The 20,714-nt window shown below is 46.9% G+C and overlaps 2 protein-coding genes and 1 non-coding gene across 3 annotated transcripts; all 3 read right to left on the minus strand.

Annotated features, from left to right (window-relative positions):
- Positions 1 to 319: 319 nt before the first annotated feature.
- Positions 320 to 1,656, minus strand: LOC146209821 (uncharacterized). The gene is made up of 2 exons (XM_084581242.1): positions 867 to 1,656; positions 320 to 330 (listed from the first exon to the last, which is right to left on the minus strand). The coding sequence occupies exons 1-2, from the start codon at positions 1,654 to 1,656 to the stop codon at positions 320 to 322; spliced, it is 801 nt and encodes a 266-aa protein (XP_084437368.1).
- Positions 1,657 to 7,685: 6,029 nt separating this feature from the next.
- On the minus strand, positions 7,686 to 8,564 carry LOC146209822 (uncharacterized). Its single transcript, XM_084581254.1, has one exon. It carries the CDS (start codon positions 8,562 to 8,564, stop codon positions 7,686 to 7,688), a length of 879 nt encoding a protein of 292 aa, XP_084437380.1.
- Positions 8,565 to 16,912: 8,348 nt separating this feature from the next.
- On the minus strand, positions 16,913 to 16,984 carry TRNAM-CAU (transfer RNA methionine (anticodon CAU)). The gene has a single exon. It is a non-coding gene; the product is annotated as a tRNA-Met (tRNA).
- Between the last annotated feature and the right edge of the window lie 3,730 nt (positions 16,985 to 20,714).

The raw sequence follows: 20,714 nt of genomic DNA on the forward strand, positions 1-20,714 counted from the left end.
TCACACGAGAACACAGACTATACACACTCTATGCAATTTCGAATGAAAATGACACATCCCCCCGATCTTCCAACCGCATGACAAACGCAAACACTATATTTAGAACGATATATTTCAGCCATTTTCTCTGTTTGTTGTTCGCCTTCAATTTTCCTCTCTTGAACTGCTAGCACATCAATTTCATTTTCAAGCAGAAGGCGGTTCAGCTGCTGTTGTCTCCGACGCGTTGACAGCCCTCTCACATTTAGCGTGGCTACTCGCAAGCTAGTGGATAAATTGGTCGCCATCTCAAGAAATTATAAATTGCGAAACATGTCACTCACATCTGTTCTGCAGAAAGACAGCATTGCGGTTGATCTGTTGCATGGGATGACCATTCTTCCGTTTTGGCGAGTCCGTCCGTCGTTCCAAGCGCTGCTCCCGATCAAGGACCGGGCTTGTAATATCTCGACCGAAAAGGGTACCCTCGCTAAGGCGGAAGCACAGGTGACACAGTTCTGCGGTCTGGAGGCACGTTTGGCCTTGGCTTGAAGGTCGACCAGCGAAGGGGGGCCGCCTTCAGTGGTGGCTGTCCGTTTTCCGCTTCTCCTTGGCTGATCCCTCGTTGAAAATCTCTTCGTGCACACGCTTCACAGGCAAGGTAGAAGCAGCTGTCATCTCAGTTTCAGTGTCTCTCTGTTCCTCACTGTGTTGTGTAGTCGAAGCTGGGCTTGCAGCACTGGCATTGCCGTTTTGTTTCGTGGGTGTCTCGGTCCCAGTAACATTCGACAACGAAACTATCAAATCTGATTCACAGTGTTCTTTCAGAGCAGGGGTTTTCTCAGAGGATTGTTCTTTCTGTTCTGCATCCTCAGTGATTCCACTACTAGCTTCCTCGGCGTCCACTGCGTCCATCAAGTGCTCGTCTGCCACTTCACTCGGCACGGGGCCTGCAACGTTGGCATACGTGCGGACACACTGGGACTCGTCATAGCCGTAGCGACGACAGAGCCTGCAGCGCGGCACACGACACTCACGACGTATATGACCTTTCCCGCGCCACCGGAGGCACAGCGGGGCTCTTCCTGGGACGTGGACGAGTGCGACGTCTTCGGCGACCCGAAGCTGATGCGGCAGGTCAATGGTAACGCCCACTTTGAGCTTCAGCGTGACCGTTCGAGTCGTTGAAGCCTTGTCGACGCACACTTCCACTTTCCACTTGTCTCTTGATATTTCGGTCACTTTTCCAAAAGCCGCCAACGCCGCTCGCACGTCATCGTCGTGCGCGCCGTGAAGCAGCCAGAAATGTTTTAACCTGATGCCTTGGTTACAGGGGTCAATGACCACGCATCGGTGGTCCTTCACTTCAAAAGCTTCGGCTTGCAAAATCTTCGCTTTCGCCTCTTCCTCTTTAAACGTTACCGCCCACACATGATTCATTTGATATGCCCCGAGGGCAACCACTTCCGGCAGCAGTGAAAGACGAGCGAGGGAGTCTCGAAAGTGCTTCACCCGGTACGGCCTGGCTTGTATGTCGCCGTGCAAAAACACAGTATGCAAAACACTCGAACCTGTAGGCAGATGCGGTAAAACCAGTTCATAATCCTTGGCAGGCCTTTCCGTACTCATGATACCACGGCCCAGCTGGGCCGCTGAACCCGCTCCTTGGGAGCCCATGATATACACGTCCGTCACGCTCGGTGGCCAGAAGTGGAATCCACTCCGCCACTCTGCTGGACGAGCATTTCGTTAAAAGGGAAAGGTATTTGAGTGCGGACAATAAAGCGATTACAGCTGCTACAGATTGACGTGCTCGTAAGAGCTCGTAACAAAAAAAAAAAGTAAAACATAGCAGAGCGTGGTTTCGATCTACGGACCTCTGGGTTATGGGCCCAGCACGCGTACACTGTGCCGCTCTGCTTTTTTTTTTCTTTATTGCCGGTCATCACCAACACAAAACAAAACCAACAAAAACTCGCTACAAACAGAATGCTCACAGCAGAGCGGTTACTACAAGCATGACACTGTTAATACAGAAGCCGGCAGGCTCATACGAGTTGCCTTTGTCAAGTTAAAATTCCTTCAGCTCGCATAGTGGTTCGACTCTGAAATTCAGTCTGGCACAGTGGGCTTCAATTTTTGCGTTTAAACCAATGCGTGCATACTCTAGCGAAAGTAAAGCCTTGCAGGGCGGGCGTCAGGGTCACGGTGAAAACCCGACATTCTGGACCGCCATAGACTGTGCAGCCCTATTAGCATAACCGCCACTCTGCTGGACAAGCATTTCGTTAAAAGCGAAAGGTATATGAGTGTAGACAATAAAGCGATTACAGCTGCTACAGATTGACGTGCTCGTAACTGCTGGCAACAAAAAAAATAAAAATAATAAAATTGAGGCTCGGAAATGTACTGCCGGACTTTGTTGTCTCGACCGAAAGTGTATCGGGACGCATTTTTGGTTATTTTAGAGAAGTTGTCGCGAGTGTGCGATTCCTGTCTGTTCGATTTTCTTATGAATATTTATCTTGTGTTAGCAGGAAGAAGCTGCACAAGGATTTGTGTGACGTAGTTCTTCCCATACCAATGTACAGGGCCTTATACAGTGGAGGACCAGGACGCGACGTACTTAAGCGGGTGAAGACGATGCAGGTGCCGTCAAATGCAAAAACTTTTTTCTTTAAGTTACACACGGAAACACTGCCAGTAAAGAAGTTCTTGGAAGGGAAGAATTTATTTTTACCTTGGGGTTCGCATTGCGTAATTTGTAAACAGCCAGAAACTATAGACCACGTTTTCCTACATTGTTGGGAAGGGGTATACTTTTGGGATATTTTACAAAAGATTTTAAAAAAGGAATTTCCATTAGACTCACATGGTATTAGGTACTTGCCAGTAGAGAATGAGGATGGGGTGCCTTTTGACCTTAATATGCTAATGGCCCTCCAGTGTATTTGGCGCTCGAGAATGGCAGGATACCATTGCGATCCTGACGCACGCCAGCACGGATCTATTTTCGGGAAGGCATGAATAGATATATTTAGATTCAGAAATCTGCGCCACTCTGCTGGACAAGCATCTTGTTAAAAGTGGTAGGTATTTGAGTGCACACAATAAAGCGATTACAGCTGCTACAGATTGACGTGCTTGTAACTGCTCGTAACAAAAAAAAAAAATATAGCAGAGCGTGGTTTCGATCCACGGACCTCTGGGTTATGGGCCCAGCAAGCTTCCACCCCGCCACACTTTTTTTTTCTTTATTAACATTTTTTTTAAGCACACAGCATACACTCTGAATACACAACAACAAAGCAAAACAAAGGGAATGCTAAAAGCACTAGGCACGTTCTGCCTAAAGCGCTAGATTTAAAAGTGTTTTACTGAAGCCAGCTGGTCCAGTACAGGCAGCCACTCCGGAGAATTATCTTGCGCACGCAGAATTTCTCTCAGGTATACCACGCTCTCGATGAAGTAGTGTCGAGCGGGGTGTACAACGGTTCGCTCATGTCTGACATCCATACGCGTTTTCCATACGCTATGCATACATAATAGCATCAGCATGTCATTCTGCACTCCTTCAGGGTCAGCGCATGGCAGATATCGAATTCCGATTGGCGTTATTGGCAATTCCTTTTTTAAAGTTTGCGTCAAGATATCCCAGAGGAAAACTGAGTCATGGCACTCCAAGAAGATGTGTTCAATCGTCTCGGGTTTTTTGCAGATAGCCACTCTGTTGGACAAGCATCTCGTTAAAAGTGAAAGGTATTTGAGTGCACACAATGAAGCGATTACAGCTGCTACAGATTGACGTGCTCGTAACTGCTCGTAACAAAAAAAAACTAAAATATAGCAGAGCGTGGTTTCGATCCAAGGACCTCTGCGTGATGGGCCCAGCACGCTTCCACTGCGCCAATCTGCTTTTCTTTCTTTATTGCATGAATTGGTACAAATGCATCAGTAAACGATCGTGGTTGCCATGCCCCTTGGCTGACAACCGTGTCTAATGGACTTTCATTACCACAAGTTCGCCCATCAGACTCAAGACCTCATCCGCAGCGTCTTACTGCTTCAAAATGACTTTTAGTTTATACACTTGTTCAACAAAATAATCACATATAGATCGTGCATCGACATCACAGTGCCTATAAGCCATCCTACTCCTCTAAATACTGTGAAGGCCCAAGAGCATGATGAGGTCGTACTGAAAATCATCATTACAAGTTGTCAAGTACCGAATTCCACGTGGCGTCAATGGCAGGTCTTTATTAAGTGTCCTTTGTAACACATCCCTGTAAAACACCGCATCCCAACAATCCAGGAAAACGTGCTCAACTGTTTCAGGTTTCCTACATAGTAGACAGTTTGAGCCCCAAGGTACAAAAAGGCCCTTTTCTTCCATCCATGTTTTGACTGGGAGGGTTTCTGTATGCAATTTAAAAAAGAATGTTTTTACGCCCGGTGCAACAGTCATGTTTTTAACTCGCTTGAGCACGTCTTTCCCTGGCCCTTCACAGTATAAGGTTCTGTACAATGGAGCTGGGACAATTGTGAAATAAGATCCTTGTACAGCCGCTTGGATGGTACCGTCGCTAAATACTCTACAGAGTACCGCACGCGCAAAAACCTGAACGACCACACCACTTCTCGCAGGAAGCGTGACACAGTGTATCCTCGAGCAGAGCATGAAGAGACTACAAACTCTGGAATTGCACTGGATAGCATGATTTGCATAAAGGTTCTCAGAAATGCATCTTCTTGGTCACGTAGCAAACAAAACCTTAAAACCATCTGCCGCACATATAGATGAATTAGAGACAGCCCTCCGTCCTTAACTCGCCGAAAGAGATTATCTCTGCTAATTTGTTCCCAGGTTCCCAGTTGGACGACCAAATGAAGACTGCAAATACACGATGGAACATTTGTATATTGATTCGAGCACAATACAATACTTGAATTAAATACATCATTCTTGCCACCAAAAAGGTATTGCATACAGTCGCACGGGCGAAAATAGAGAGGTTACGTCCCATCCATCCTTTCGTCCTTTCCCGTATTTCTTCCGCTTTTTCATTCCAATAATTCGTATTTTCCCCGTATTTGTCCAATGGGACACCCAAATAAACTCCGTGCATTGTAGCCCATCTTATTCTACAGAAAAGTTCCGGTTCCTCTTCCCATTCCCCGTGCCAGACTCCGAGACTTTTCTTTAAATTAACAACACTACCAGTCTGCCTGCAATACCTTTGTGTTACTTTCAAAGCTTCCGAAACGCTTTCGCCGTCTTCACAAAAAAAGCGCCACATTATCAGCGTATGACAATATTTTCACTTCACATACTCCCAGCTTAAAACCACGGATGTATTCGCTAGCAGTTACCATCCTACACAATGGTTCCAAATATATAGCATATATAGCATATAGCAAACAGTGCGCATCCCTGCCGCACAGATGCTGTTACACCAATTCTTTCAGATAACACTTTGTTAATCATAAGGCATGTAGAACAACATGCATAAGCCATTTTAACTCCTTTCAATACAACGGCACCAACAACAATATGTTCCAACAAAGAGTACAATATTTCATGAGACACACGATCAAATGCTTTTTCAAAATAAACTTGAACCATGGCCACTCTCCTGTTTAGAGCATCGCAGCACTCGAACACACTCCGCGCTACATGAATATTATTAAATATGCTTCTGGTCTTTATTCCACATGTTTTATGAGGTCCAACAATATCTTATAATGTATTGCAATCTCTTAGCTAACACCTTCATCAGAATTTTATATTCAACATTTGTTAACGTGATCGGTCTATAGCTTGTAACTTTTAAAAGCATAGCTGGCTCATCAGTCTTGGGAACCAAGATCGTATGCGCGTTGCTAAACGACGGTTGCAGATAACCCACATCAAAGCACTCCTTGAAAAGCCTATAGAGCATGATAGATAACTCAGTTTTAAGGCTCTTGTAAAAGGCCGCACTCGAACCATCTGGTCCCAGGGACTTTCCGACATTCAATTCATCAGTGGCTTTTTCTATTTCCTCCACACTTATTTCGTTCTCTAACTCTTCAGTAACTTCTTTGCCTAATATTGGCATCAGAGGCAAAAAGTTATCTCTAAACCCTTCTTCACTTGGTGCTTTGCTCGAAAACAGCTCACGGTAATGCTCCACGAAGGCGCTCGTAATTCCGTCTTGATCATTATGCCTCTGCCCTTTGTATTCAATAACCGTTATCTCGTGCGCGCGCGCATATCGCTTTTCATCAGCGAGGGTGCGTTTTGTTGGCGTCTCGCCACCGAGCCATTTTTCTGTGCGCGCTCTTATCGCAGCACCTCTGTACTTCTGGGCATCCATAGCTTCTAGCCTAACCTTGATGCCTTTTATATCATGCATGAACATACCTGGCATTCGTTCGTCTTCACGCCCTAAATATTTTAAGAGCTCTTACAGTTGCTTTTCTTGTTTCTTTTTCTCATACTTAATAATGGAAGAGCGCTCAATTGCATTCATTTTAACCTCCTGTTTAAATCGTTCCCAGGATTCAATACAGCCTGTTTCGCTCTGATAAAAAATATCAATGCTTTCCTTAACTTTTCTTAAAAATAGTTGGTCTTCTGTAAGCCTTGAGTTTATTTTCCATAAGTCCCAGTTCATTTTTGATTTACACTGCTTCGTTCCGCCCAGCGTGACCGTAACTAAGCAATGGTCACTCACTGACACTTGCTTCACTTCATACTGTTCACAGGTAGGCGGAAACTCCGGCGACACATATATTCTGTCAAGTCGCGCGTGACTACTACCTTGAAAATGTGGGAAATGCACGCGTTTCTCACCATTCACCAGGACTGTTACGTCCTCTAAGCTGCACTCATTGAGGACACACTTCAGCAATTCGGCACTTTGGAATTTTCCAACATTTCTATTCGAACGATACTTAGAGTCTACAACACAGTTGAAATCTCCCAAAAATATAAGCGCACGACTGCATTCAAGGAAAAGCACCAACTGCTCAAAAAAGTCGCGCCGTTCTTTTTGTGTCGTTGGTGCATACAGGACCACCACCCTCACCGCACAGGTTTCGTACTTGATGTCGCACAAGACGAAACGCCCCCTTGCACAAACAAGTTATTACTTGCTCCACTGCTATGCCTACACTTTTCCCCAGGAGAAGACAGCAACCTGCCGACAAACCGACTGCATGGCTTACGCAAACATTGAAGCGTGACCGAAAACCAAACACCATATTATCTGTTTGCTGCTCATCCTCAACCTTTGTTTCTTGTGTGGCTACGATGTCTAAATCTAGTTCGCTCAACAAACGGTTCAACTGCACTTGCTTCCGTCTCGAGGCGAGCCCTCGGACTTTTAGAGTGCCCACTTTTAGCGGTTTTTTCCAATAAACCATACTCTAATCCAAGCTACCAATCTATGACTACAGGTCTACTTCTTCAGTCTCTCGTCGCGAGTGAGCGACGAGGACCGCAACGAGGTTTGCGATAAGGCTAACTTGGCTTTCTTAGCGCCTTCTACCCTCCACTGCTTTTCTAGTCGACGCAGTTCCCGTTTTGTAGCTGGTACCTTTTCGTAGTCTCGTGTTCTCTTCATGGAGGCGGTTGCCATATCCATCGGGGACTCAGCAACGCTGCCTTCCGAAGTGCCTTTCGCTGTTGGCTGATCCGACGACATAGCAGCCTCCGCTCCCTATCCACTCGTTTCTGCAGCGGGTTCGCTAACTTGCGTCTTCCCTCCGCCGGTGGTGTGCTCCGGCTGTTGGACAGCAGGTCCCTCTCCGGATCCTGTAGGGGGCAGAGCTCCAGCGCTCTCCAGTTCCTCCTGGTCCATGATGAACTCGCTTCCGTCGTCTTGAGGGGGCACAATACCCGTGGCCACACGGGCATACGTGCGGACGCATCCCTCCCGGTCGTGCCCGAAGATATGACACGAACTACATCTCGGAGTGCGGCAATCACGTCGAATGTGGCCTGTCTTCTTACATCTTAAACATATTGCTGGCCGTCCAGTCACCACCACTAACACAAGCCCTCCGTAAAACTTGTACATGTGGGGCAAATCATCGATCGAAAGCCCCTCTTTTAGCACTATTTTTACTAGCCGAGTTGTCGATTCGGCCTCTTCAAAACCCGGGCTGTTCCACTGCTCATAAGTGAATTCTTTCACATCTCCAAAGTCTTCAAACGCCCTCTGCACCGCTTCACTCGAAACGTAGGAAGGCACCCAGTGCACCCTGAAAACTAACTCACGCTTGTTCGGGTCAATGACTGCACAGTAGCGTCTCTTCACTTCCAGCGCGCCTTCTTTCAGCAGGCGTTCCTTCGCTTCCTCAGTCTTCATCTTCAGCCTCCAGATATGAGACATTTGGAAGGATCCAATGCCAGCCACGTAGGGTAGTACACCGGCCTTTTCCAACGGCTCACGAAAATCCTGTATGCGATAAGGCCGGCCGGCAATATCACAGTGAAGGAAAACCGTTGTCTTCATTGCTTCTCCCGAAGGAAATGTAGGTAGAACCATGCGGTAGCCCAGTGGTGGGCGTCGTTCACCGCATCCTCGGAAAGACATGACCGATAACGAAGCACGCTCAGAGATTGCCATCACACATCCGTCTCCCACAGAAGCCGGAAGTGGAATACTGCGCCACTCTGCTGGACAAGCATCTCGTTAAAAGTGAAAAGTATTTGAGTGCACACAATAAAGCGATTACAGCTGCTACAGATTGACGTGCTCGTAACTGCTCGTAAAAAAAAAATATAGCAGAGCGTGGTTTCGATCCACGGACCTCTGGGTTATGGGCCCAGCACGCTTCTCCTGCGCCACTCTGTTTCTTTTTATTGCATGAATTGTATTTGTATTTTTATTGTATGATGTATTTGTACCAATTCCTGCACCACTCTGCTGGACGAGCATCTCGTTAAAAGTGAAAGGTATTTGAGTGCACACAATAAAGCGATTACAGCTGCTACAGATTGACGTGCTCGTAACTGCTGGTAACAAAAAAAAATTAGCAGAGCGTGGTTTCGATCCACGGACCTCAGGGTTATGGGCCCAGCACGCTTCCACTGCGCCACTCTTTTTTTTTCTTTATTACCGACTTGGCAACTACAAAGAACGATGAAAAGTCGCATGGAATTAAAAACACGAGTCACTTTCTGGCAGGTTTCTTGTGATAGAATGGATTAAGTGACATGAGCTTGTCCAAGACTGGCAGCCGTTCCGGGGGTTCAAATTGCCCTCCGAAAACATCACGCGTGTACATTACACTTTCAACAAAATACTGATGGGCTGGGTGTACGACAACATGCTCATGGCGAACATCCATCCGCGTTCTCCATATGCTGTGCATACACAAGACCATTAATAAATCACTGGGCACTTCTCCTGCCTGGGCGCATGGAAGATAGCGTATGCCAAACGGCGTTATTGGTAAGTCCTTTTTAATAGTATGCTGTAGCACGTGCTACAAAAAAACCACATCGTGTCAATCAAGGAAAATATGCTGTATGGATTCCAGCATTTTGCAAATTGAACAGTCAGCAGACCAAGGCACAAAAAGGCCTTTGCTTTCCCGCCATGGCTTCAGCGGAAGAGTGCCGGTATGCAATTGAAAAAAAAAAAGATTTAGCGGACGATCTGATGGGCATTCTTTTCACTCTTTTCAACACGTCCCGCTCCGGACCCAAAGCTTATACAGTGCGATAAAGCGGCACAGGTAAAAAGGTTTCCAATAAATCTTTGTAAAGTCATTTTTGCGTAACAGCACACATATACTCATTTGAAAATTTCGCCTTCACTATTTGGAAACACGCGACAACTTCGCTAAGAAAAGCACTTAGAACCATTGGCCCTGTAGACATAGTCGAAACTACATATTCCGGCAGTGAATCCCGCTATCGACCCTGGATTACCGTTCTAAGAAAAACATCGCTTTGTTCGCGCAAAAAAAAACTGGTTACAATGCGCTTTAAGTATAAATGTGACAATCCCAATCCCCCATTATGCACCGTATGAAACAGATTGCATTGACTGGTACGCTCCCATGTTGAAGCCCACACAAACGTGGCAAATACTCTATGCAGTTTTTGAACAGAAGTGTTTGACATAGATAACACTTGCAGGATGTTGGTTGGTTGGTTTGTGGAGTTCAACGTCCCAAAGCGACTTAGGCTATGAGAGACGCCGTAGTGGAGGACTCTGGAAATTTCGACCACCTGGGGTTCTTTAACGTGCACTGACATCGCACAGCACGCGGGCGCCTTGCTTTTCGCCTCCATCGAAAAGCTGCCGCCGAGGCCGGGATTCGATCCCGCGTCCTTGGGAACAGTAGTCGAGTGCCGTAACCACTGCGCCACTCTTGCTTTTTTTTTCTTTATTGCCGGCTGTCATACACATAACCAAGGTTGACACACAAATTGAACTGAACACTCCAGCTCGTGATGTTCACATAAATATGACACAGGTAAAAAAGCCGTTGACCCTACTGGGGTTGACGTTGTCGAGTTAAAATTCTTTCAACTCTACCAATGGTTCAACTTTCACCACCCATGCTGGGACTGCACTCATCGCTTTGTGCATTTCAACAAAGGTGTACATACACTTGCGAAAGTAGAGCCTTGCAGGGCGAGCTTCAGGGTCAACGTGGAAGCCCGCCATTCGGGACCGCCAAAGACTGTGTAATCCTAGCCACATTACGGTGTCTAGGGGTACATCATCTTCATTATCTGTCGGCAGGAACCTGATTCCGTGTGGATCGAAAGGTAATTCTTTTTTAAGTTTTCTTTGTAATACGTCCCAAAAATAAACCCCCTCCCAGCAGTGCAGAAAAACATGGTCTATTGTCTGGTTGTTTACATATTAGGCATTGCGAACCCCAAGGCAGATAAAAACCCTTGTCTTCGAAAAATGTTTTCACCGATAATGTACCTGTATGTAGCCTAAAGAAAAACATCTCTACACCCGGAGAAACTGGCATTCTTTTCACGCGTTTTAATACGTCTTGACCTAGACTCTCGCTGTACAAGGCTCTGTACATAGGAAGCGGAAAAAGGTTGTCACAAATATCATTGTACAGTTTCTTCTTTTTGACTGTACTCAAGTATTCAACGCAAAAACGAGCAGTTAAAATTCGGACACTGCTTACTATTTCTTGAAAAAACTTATAAATTCGCCCTGGAATACTTCTCGTAGAGACAACAAAATTGGGCACTGCCCGCACGAGCCTTACTTGGCACGCAGTACGTAAGAAAGGGTCTGAGACGTCACGGAGGAAAATAAAACGATTAACCAGTTGGCGTACAAATAGATGACCAAGCCCAAGTCCACCTTCTCGAACCCGGCGAAACAAGTTATCTCGGCTACACCTTTCTCATTTGGATGCCCAAATGAAAACTGAAAAAACTCGATGAAGCTTTTGTACATTTAACCTGGAGCAATGAAGTACCTGCATGACATACCACAAATTTGCCACAAAAATCAGATTGCACACAGTGGCTCGTGCGAAGATAGATAGCGGCGCCCCTTTCCACTTGTCGACCTTCTCGCTTATTTCTTGAGCTTGGGCACGCCAGAATGAATCACTGTCTTCATAGCATTCCAAAGGTACGCCCAAATACTGCACCGGTGTTGTGACCAAGGTTACGTTGGCAAAAAAATTGGGTGTCGATGACCACTCCCCATGCCAGAAACCTAAGCACTTTCCCCAGTTTTCTGGGCTTCCTGAGATCGCACTGAATTCTTTCACTATCTCAACAGCCTTGAGTACACTTTCTTTGTCCAAGCAGAAAACTGCTACGTCATCTGCGTACGCCAAGAGTTTCACCTCGCACATATGCAGTTGGAAGCCCTGGACAAATTCGCTTCGTATAATAGACAAGCACAAAGTTTATATATAAATACAGAACAGAAGAGGGCTGAGGGGGCAGCCCTGGCGCACCGAGCGTTGCACATTTATTGGATCGCCCAGTTCCTTGTTGACAATCAATCTCGTGGTGCAGTTTCGGTACGCCAGGGCCACGCCCTCTCTGATAACAGAACCCACGTTGATATAGTCCAAAATAGAAAACAAAGCATCATGAGAAACACAATCAAAAGCCTTTTCCAAGTCGAGCTAGAGAACCGCGACCCTAGCGCAAACAGCGTCGCAGCACTCCAGCACGCACCTCGCCTTATGTATATTAGTAGTTATGGACCGTCCTTTGATGCCACAAGTCTGATGGGTGCCGACTATCTCTTGAATTACTGTCTGCAGCCTGGCCACAAGAAGTTTCATTAGAAATTTGTAATCAACATTTGTTAGTGATATAGGCCTGTATGATGTCACAAATCCTAATTTCTCCGTTTCATTAGTTTTAGGTATTAACACAGTGTGTGACGTGGAAAACGAAGGCGGCAACACTTTAAGGGGGAAACCTTCGTTAAAAACTGCCAACAGCGGGGATAGCTCTCCCTTAAATGCTTTGTAGAAAGCTGCGCTCAAACCGTCAGGCCCAGGCGACTTCCCTGGGTTTAGGTTTTCTATTGCTCGTGCTACTTCTTGCTCGGAAGTTACCTGCTCTAGTCTTTCTTTTGTGCAGTTGTCCAGTCGGGGTAATGAAGAAACAAACACCCCCTTAAACTTCTCCAACTCAATGTCCCTAATTGCGAATAGCTGCTGATAGTAATCATAGAACGCACGTGCTATGTCATCCTTATCCGTCATACGGCTGCCGTTCCATTTTATTTCTAGTATTTCGTTTCGACGAGCGTGTGCTTTTTCGATACTGAGGGCCCGCTTAGTGGGGGCCCCGCCAGCTGTCAATCTTTCAAACCTTGCGCGAACGATCGCTACACGATATCGTTCCTCATCCATTAACTCTATTTTCTTTTTAATATTTTTGATGTCATCTTTATACACCTCCGGCTGTTTGCTTTCCTGAGCAACTAACATGTTTAGTGTTGACCTTAGTCCTGCCTCTTCTCGCTTTTCATTATGACGAATGCAACTACCTCTTTCTATCGCTTTCATCTTTATTTCTTGTTTAAATAGCTCCCACTGCTCCCCAATGTTACTGTTAGATCGCTTCTCTATTTCTTTTATCTTCTCTAACATAGTATCACGTAAAATCTGGTCATCTAAGAGTTTAGAATTTAACTTCCAGAGTTCCCAGAGAAAATGTTTGCTTTGATTTCTACGTCCAATACTGCACTTCACAAGAGAGTGATCGGAAAACGAAATCGCGATAACGGCATAATTTTGACAGTTTGGTATCGCATCCAACGATACATAAATCCGATCGAGTCGCGCATGACTGGATCCCTGGAAATGAGTGTAAAGCACTCTGCGCGCACCATCCAAACACTCAGCAACGTCTTCCAGCGAAAATTCACCAATCATCTGGGACAAACAGTCAGTGCTTGCGTCTTTGTAGGAACGGTTTGAGGTCTTATCTCTAGCGCTTAACACGCAGTTAAAATCCCCCATCACCACTAGTTTCCTCTCTGAACTTAAATATCGTTGCATGCTTGTGAAGAAGTTGAACCTTTCTTCAACAGTATTGGGTGCATACACACACAGAACGCGCCATTCGCTATTGTGAAAAACGACGTCGCAGACAATAAGCCTTCCACATGCGGATGAGGCCACGGCCTGCACTGTCAGTCCTGGCAACCGCCTAACAAGCAGAAGGCACCCAGCCGATGAACCCACCGCGTGACTAACTGCCACATCATACCTTGACGTGAAACGCCGCACCATGTTCCCAGTCGCCTCCTCCCCTTCCACTTTGGTTTTCTGAACCGCTAGCACGTCTATGTCTAACTCTGTCAAAAGGCGATGTACTTGGATTTGTTTTCGTCTCCCTGCCAACCCACGGACGTTAAGCGTTGCTACGCTCAGGGCCTGTTTCATCGCCATTTTCGTGCATAAGGAGGACACCGGGAGCAAGGCGCTTACCTTTCACGTCTAGCGTGCCGCTAGACAGTTCCAGAGGTCCCACCGCCATCACTTGTGGTGGGCCCGACTTGCTGCGGGGAAGGCTTTTCAGCGGTTTTCCTGTCTGCCGAAGTATTAGGTTTGGGCCTGAACGGTGGTCGTCGGCTCTGTGTCGCTTTCGCTGGTGGCTCCTCGTTGTTGCTAGGGTTTCCTTTGTCAGCACAGTTGCCGGCCTCGGCATGCGGACGCTTTGGGGCACAAGCGGTGCCCGTTGGTCGAGCTCCGACTTCCGTGATAGCACTCACACTCATTGCTCGTCCCTGTTGTGCGGCGCCTTGACTGAACACGTCCTCTTTCAAGGACAACTCCGATACAGCCGACGCTGGCTCTTGAGTGCTGGTGTCCACGCACGCCTCTTTATCCGTGCCATGCGATGTCGCCACATTATCTGGCACTGCGGAACCTCCCGTGTTGTCTTGGGTTCCCTTCGCTGCTTCTTCAGCCTCGGCAACGTCCATCACGTCCTCGGGCGTCTCCCCTCTCATAGCTGGTACCGTTGCCGCCGCGTACGTGCGCACACACTCCACTTCCGAAGCGCCGGCAGCGAGAGCAACGCGTCCTTTACACTCGCGTCGCACGTGTCCGGAGCCGTGGCAACGTAGACATTGCATAGGCCTTCCGGGCACTACGACGAGGGCCAACTCGCCTGCTACCCTCAGTTGATGGGGAAGGTCATCCAATTTCATCCCTGTCTTCAACTTCAGGAGTACGGACCATGTTGTGGAGCCTTTTTCGTTTACGCCCGAGGCGCGCCATCGTTCACGGGTGACTTCGGTTACATTGCCGAATGGGGCGAAAGCCGTCCGAATATCTTCGTCAGCGACACCGTGGAGCATCCAGTGAAGTCGGAGGCGGACTTGCTGGTCTTGAGGGTCGAAAATAATGCATCGTCGCCCCTTAACGTTAAGCACTTTCAAAGCGCACATGCGCTTTGTGGCTTCAGCGGTCTTGAAAGTGACAGCCCATACGTGATTTACCTGATACGCCCCCAAGGCGACAACCTCGGGGAGCGCGTCCGTCTCGGCGAGCGCATCGCGGAAATCCTCGACTCGGAAGGGTCTAGCTTTAACATCTCCGTGCAAAAAAAGCGTGTTTAACGCAACACGTCCTGTAGGCAGCTGAGGCAGAACGGTCTGATACTCGCTATCAGTACTTGCGTCGGACCTGTTTCCGCGGCCAGCCTGGGCCGCTATCGCCGCTCCGGTGGAGCCCATGATCCTGCGTCCGCACCAAACGGTAGCCGGAAGTAGAATGCACTGCTGCGCCACTCTGCTGGACAAGCATCTCGCTAGAAGTGAGAGGTATTTGATTGCAGAAAATAAAGCGATTACACCTGCTACCGGTTGACGTGCTCGTAACAAAAAAAAATAAGTAAAACATAGCAGAGCGTGGTTTTGATCCACGGACCTCTGGGTTATGGGCCCAGCACGCTTCCACTGCGCCACTCTTTTTTTTACTTTATTTCCGAGGTATACATGAACAACAAATTGTCACACTTAATAAAACACTTCAGCTGCCCTTGAGCTGACGCGTGTGAGGTTAAAATTTCTTCAATTTTACCAGGTCATCCAGAACTTCTGCCCACTGTGGTGGGTCGGGGAGCGCACAGATACATTCCCGTTGATAAACAGCACTTTCAACAAAATTTTCACGTACACTGCGAATGTTAATATCTTCATGCCTCACTTGCATCCGTGTTTTCCACAAGCTGTGGAGGCCCAGAAGCATTATTAAATCACAGGGTACGTCTTCGTTCTCCACCGGTAAAAACCGGATGCCATAAGGGTTTAGTGGTAGCTCTTTTTTAATTGTTCTTTGTAGCACGTCCCAATGAAATACTGCATCCCAGCAGTCTAAGAATATGTGTTCAATTGTCTCTGGCTTCTTGCAAAGCAGGCAGTTTGTCGTCCAAGGGACATAGATTACTTTTTCGTGAAGCCAGGTTTTGACGGGCAGAGTGTTCGAGTGCAACTTAAAAAAGAACGTTTTGGCAGCCGGTCGAACTGGCATCCTCTTCACTCGTTTTAAAATATCCTGCCCTGGGCCTCCACGGTAGGGCTCTCGATACAAAGGTGCCGGCAGCAATATTTCCACTAGATCTTTATACAGCTTTTTCTTGCCAACACTGTACAAATATTCACGGGAAAAACGCACTTCTAACAACTTGTAAGAGAGAACTACCTCGCGCAAATATCCTGTGAGGGCACCACGCATGTTTTCACTTGAGGAGACAACAAATCCGGGTAACAGCCTTTGCAGCCGCACTTGCTATTGACTGTTCTTAGGAAGGTGTCATTTTGGTCGCGAAGAAAAAAAAAAGCGCGATACCACTTGGCGCAAAAACAAATGAATCAAACCGACTCCTCCGCTTTTTAAAGAAAAAAAATAAATTCGTTCGCCTCGTCTTTTCCCAGGTCGAAGTCCAAAGAAAAACCGCAAACACACGATGAATTTTTGAATGGCAGTTCATGACGCACATACAACATTCATTACATACCATATCTTTGAAATCAAAAAAACATTGCAGATGAACGCGCGTGAAAAGATTGACAGTTGCTTTCCCTGCCATGCTTCCGCTTTCTCTTGTCCAGCAGAGTGGCGCAGTGGTCTCCTTGGGAGGGAGACCACTGCGCCACTCTGCTGGACAAGCATCTCGTTAGAAGTGAGAGGTATTTGATTGCAGAAAATAAAGCGATTACAGCTGCTACCGGTTGACGTGCTCGTAACTGCTCGTAACAAAAAAAAAAATAAATAAAACACAGCAGAGCGTGGTTTCGATCCACGGACCTCTGGGTTATGGGCCCAGCAAGCTTCCATTGGGCCACTCTGCTAGACAAGCATCTCGTTAGAAGTGAGAGGTATTTGATTGCAGAAAATAAAGCGATTACAGTTGCTACCGGTTGACGTGCTCGTAACTGCTCGTAACAAAAAAAAAAGTAGGACATAGCAGAGCGTGGTTTCGATCCACGGACCTCTGGGTTATGGGCCCAGCACGCTTCCACTGCGCCACTCTGCTGGACAAGCATCTCTTTTGAAGTGAGAGGTATTTGATTGCAGAAAATAAAGCGATTACAGCTAATACCGGTTGACGTGCTCGTAACTGCTCGTAACAAAAAAAAAAATAAAACACAGCAGAGCGTGGTTTCGATCCACGGACCTCTGGGTTATGGGCCCAACAAGCTTCCACTGCGCCACTCTGCTGGACAAGCATCTCGTTAGAAGTAAGAGGTATTTGATTGCAGAAAGTAAAGCGATTACAGCTGCTACCGGTTGACGTGCTCGTAACTGCTCGTAACAAAAAAAAAAAAACAAGTAAAACACAGCAGAGCGTGGTTTCGATCCACGGACCTCTGGGTTATGGGCCCAGCACCCTTCCACTGCGTCACTCTGCTAGACAAGCATCTCGTTAGAAGTGAGAGGTATTTGATTGCAGAAAATAAAGCGATTACAGCTGCTACCGGTTGACGTGCTCGTAACTGCTCGTAACAAAAAAAAAAAATAAAACACAGCAGAGCGTGGTTTCAATCCACGGAACTCTGGGTTATGGGCCCAGCAAGCTTCCACTGCGCCACTCCTTTTTTTTTTCTTTATTTCCTGACCGAGGACGTACAGAAAAAACACACAAGTGACATCAATAACATGACAAAATAAAAGATCAAGCATTGATTTCAAGCTTCAGCCTTCCTTAGCTGAAGTTGTCGGATTAAAAATCCCTCATATGTGACAACCCTTCCAAACTAACTAACCATTCTGGCTCTAGTTTTAAAGCTTTCTGTTCGTCCACATATGCCCGTATGCTCTCTCTAAAAAGCTGTCTCGCTGAACGTGCATCGACGTCACCGTGCTCTACAGCCATTCTGCTTTTCCATATGCTGTGGAGAGCCAGTACCATCAAAAGATCCAACGGTGTATCATTGTTCGCTTCTACTGGCAAGAATCGGATACCATGTGGGCTTATGGGTAGTTCTTTTTTAAGCGTCCTCTGGAGCACGTCCCATAAAAATACGGCATCCCAGCATTCGAGAAACACGTGTTCAATCGTCTCCTCTTTCCTGCATATTATGCAATGGACGCCCCAGGGTACAAAAAGCCCTTTCTGTTCCTTCCATTTCTTTACCTCCAATGTTCCAGTGTGCAGCTTAAAAAAGAACGTTTTCACCCCTGCCGGCACCATCATCCTCTTCACTCTTTTAAGAACATTTTTGCCCCCTGTGGACGAGTACACAGCTCTGTACAACGGTTCTGGAAGCACCACATCGCACAAGTCTTTATACAGTTTTTTCCGGTTTACACTCCACAAATAGTCTAAAGTAAACCGCACCATCAAGAACCTGTACGCCAAGACCACTTCCCTTAGATACCCGTGGACACCTCCTGGTATGCGGTCAGAAGAAACGACAATTCCCGGGAGAGCTTGACCCAGGCGTAACTGACAGACCGTACGAAGAAATGGATTTTTCACATTCCTCAAAAGCATGAAACGATTGACTAACTGGCGCAGAAACAGATGTGCCAAACCAAGCCCGCCGTCCTTCACCCGGCGTAAGAGATTTGTCCGACTTGTCCGTTCCCACGAAGACCCCCACACAAAGACGGCAAAGATACGATGCATCTTTTGGACATTAGCTCTTGAACAATATAACACTTGAAGCACATACCAAACGTTTGTCACTAAAAACAAATTACAAATCGTGGCCTTAGCAAACACCGCCCACTGCCATTCATTCCATTTGTCCACTCTATCTTTCAATTTACCGACTTGGTTTTTCCAGTATGGGTCACTGTCCCGATTCGATTCAAGAGGGGCACCAAGGTAGCTGACAGGGCTGGTAACAAATTTCATGTTAGCAAAAATGCCTGGGGTCGCTGGCCAGTCACCGTGCCAGAAGCCCAGGCACTTGCCCCAGTTAACAGCACTGCCGCTTACAGCGCAAAAAATCTTTTACAGTTTTCACAACTTCTACGATGCTTTCGTAGTCTACACAAAACATCGCGACATCATCGGCATAAGCCAAAAGCTTCACTTCTGCTTGATGCAGCTTGAAGCCCCGCATTTTCTCATGCTTGATAATGCTTAAACATAAAGGTTCAAGATAGATACAAAAGAGAATAGGTGAAAGGGGGCAACCTTGACGAACTGAGCGTTGGACAGCAATACTGTCACCGACAGATTTGTTCACAATTAGCCTAGTTGTACAAGCACTGTAAGCTATAGCCACTCCTTCTCTGATGACGCATCCGACCTTGACATAGTCTAATATACACAAAAGCAAGTCGTGGGGCACTCTATCAAAAGCCTTTTCAAGATCTATTTGGAGCATTGCTACTCCAAGTCCACCAGCATCGCAACATTCAAGAATGGCCCTCGCAATGTGAATGTTCGTAAAAATGGACCTGTCTTTAATCGCATGTTTGGTGGTCTCCAACAATATCTTTAATAACTGTTTGCAGTTTTTTAGCTAGTATTTTCATAAAAAATTTATAGTCGACATTGGTTAAACTAATCGGCCGGTAAGAGGTAACACTGCGTAATTGACCTCGGTCTTCCGTTTTGGGAATTAGCACAGTATGAGAAGATGCAAAGGACGGCGGCAGCACATTAAGCTCATATGCTTCATTATACACTTTTTCCAGTACCGGCCAGAGAAAATCATGGAAAGCTTTATAAAATGCGGCGCTAAGTCCATCAGGCCCAGGCGATTTGCTGGGGTTCAAATTCCCAATAGCGCATTTCACTTCGTCCTCCGTGATGGGGGTCTCTAGCACACGTGTCGTCTTTTCGTCGAGTTGTGGCATTAAAAGTAAATAAACTCTCTTGAAACTCTCGATATCAACTGCACGCCGTGCGAACTGCTGACGATAATAATCGATGAAAGCTTGCTGGATTTCTTTCTTTTCGTTGGTAATGGTCCCTTGGTATTCAATTTCATCTATCTGATTCCTTCGAGCGTACCACTTTTCTGTGCCTAACGCCCTTTTTGTCGAACCTTCCCCTCTTATCAGCCGTTCGGCTCTAGCTCTGACAAGGGCACCGCGATATCGGTCAGCGTCGAGTAGTTCAAGCTTGCCCTTAAGGGCTCGTATGTCGTCTATGAACAAACCGGGGTTATTGCTTTCCACATCGATTAGACGCTGTAGATTTACGTGAAGGGACCTTTCTTCGGCCCTTTCTTGTCTGGCTATAGCGCTCGATCTTTCCAATGCTGTCATTTTGACATTCTGTTTAAAAACCTCCCATTTAGCCCCTAACTTTGTTGCGCCTTTGTCATTCATATTTGCTATATGCCTTTCAACGTCGGCTTGGAAACTGTCATCAGATAATAATTTTGAGTTTAACTTCCACATTTGCCAGTCAAATCCTTGACATTTAGTTTTGTTCCCAGCGATAGTGACGGTGACCAAGCAGTGATCGCTGAACGATACTGGCTTAACGTGGTATTCGTGGCATACAGGCACCAGATCAAGAGATATGTACCGTCTGTTGCAGAAGTTTGCGGCCCAACGCGCCGGGCAGAGGAGCAGTATTGCTCCCGAGAGGCGGCGCTGCGCCCGCCGGCGCTGCCTGGTGACGTAGCTATAAAGAGTGAGGAGGCTTGTTCTCTTCTCCTCATCCCGCGGTTGATATCGCACATCTTTGCTCTCAGCCGCGGGATGAGGGGAAGAGAACAAGTCCCCTCACTCGTTATAGCTGCGTCACCAGGCAGCGCCGGCGGGCGCAGCGCCGCCTCTCGGGAGCGATACTGCTC

This window comes from Amblyomma maculatum, chromosome 1 (genome assembly GCF_055883805.1).
Source record: "Amblyomma maculatum isolate TAMU_Amacu chromosome 1, ASM5588380v1, whole genome shotgun sequence".
Lineage (NCBI taxonomy): Eukaryota > Metazoa > Arthropoda > Arachnida > Ixodida > Ixodidae > Amblyomma > Amblyomma maculatum.

Excerpts from the sequence above, each read along its gene's own strand:
- LOC146209822 (XM_084581254.1), bottom strand. The coding sequence starts at position 8,564 with ATGTCTTTCCGAGGATGCGGTGAACGACGCCCACCACTGGGCTACCGC.
- LOC146209821 (XM_084581242.1), bottom strand. The coding sequence starts at position 1,656 with ATGGGCTCCCAAGGAGCGGGTTCAGCGGCCCAGCTGGGCCGTGGTATC.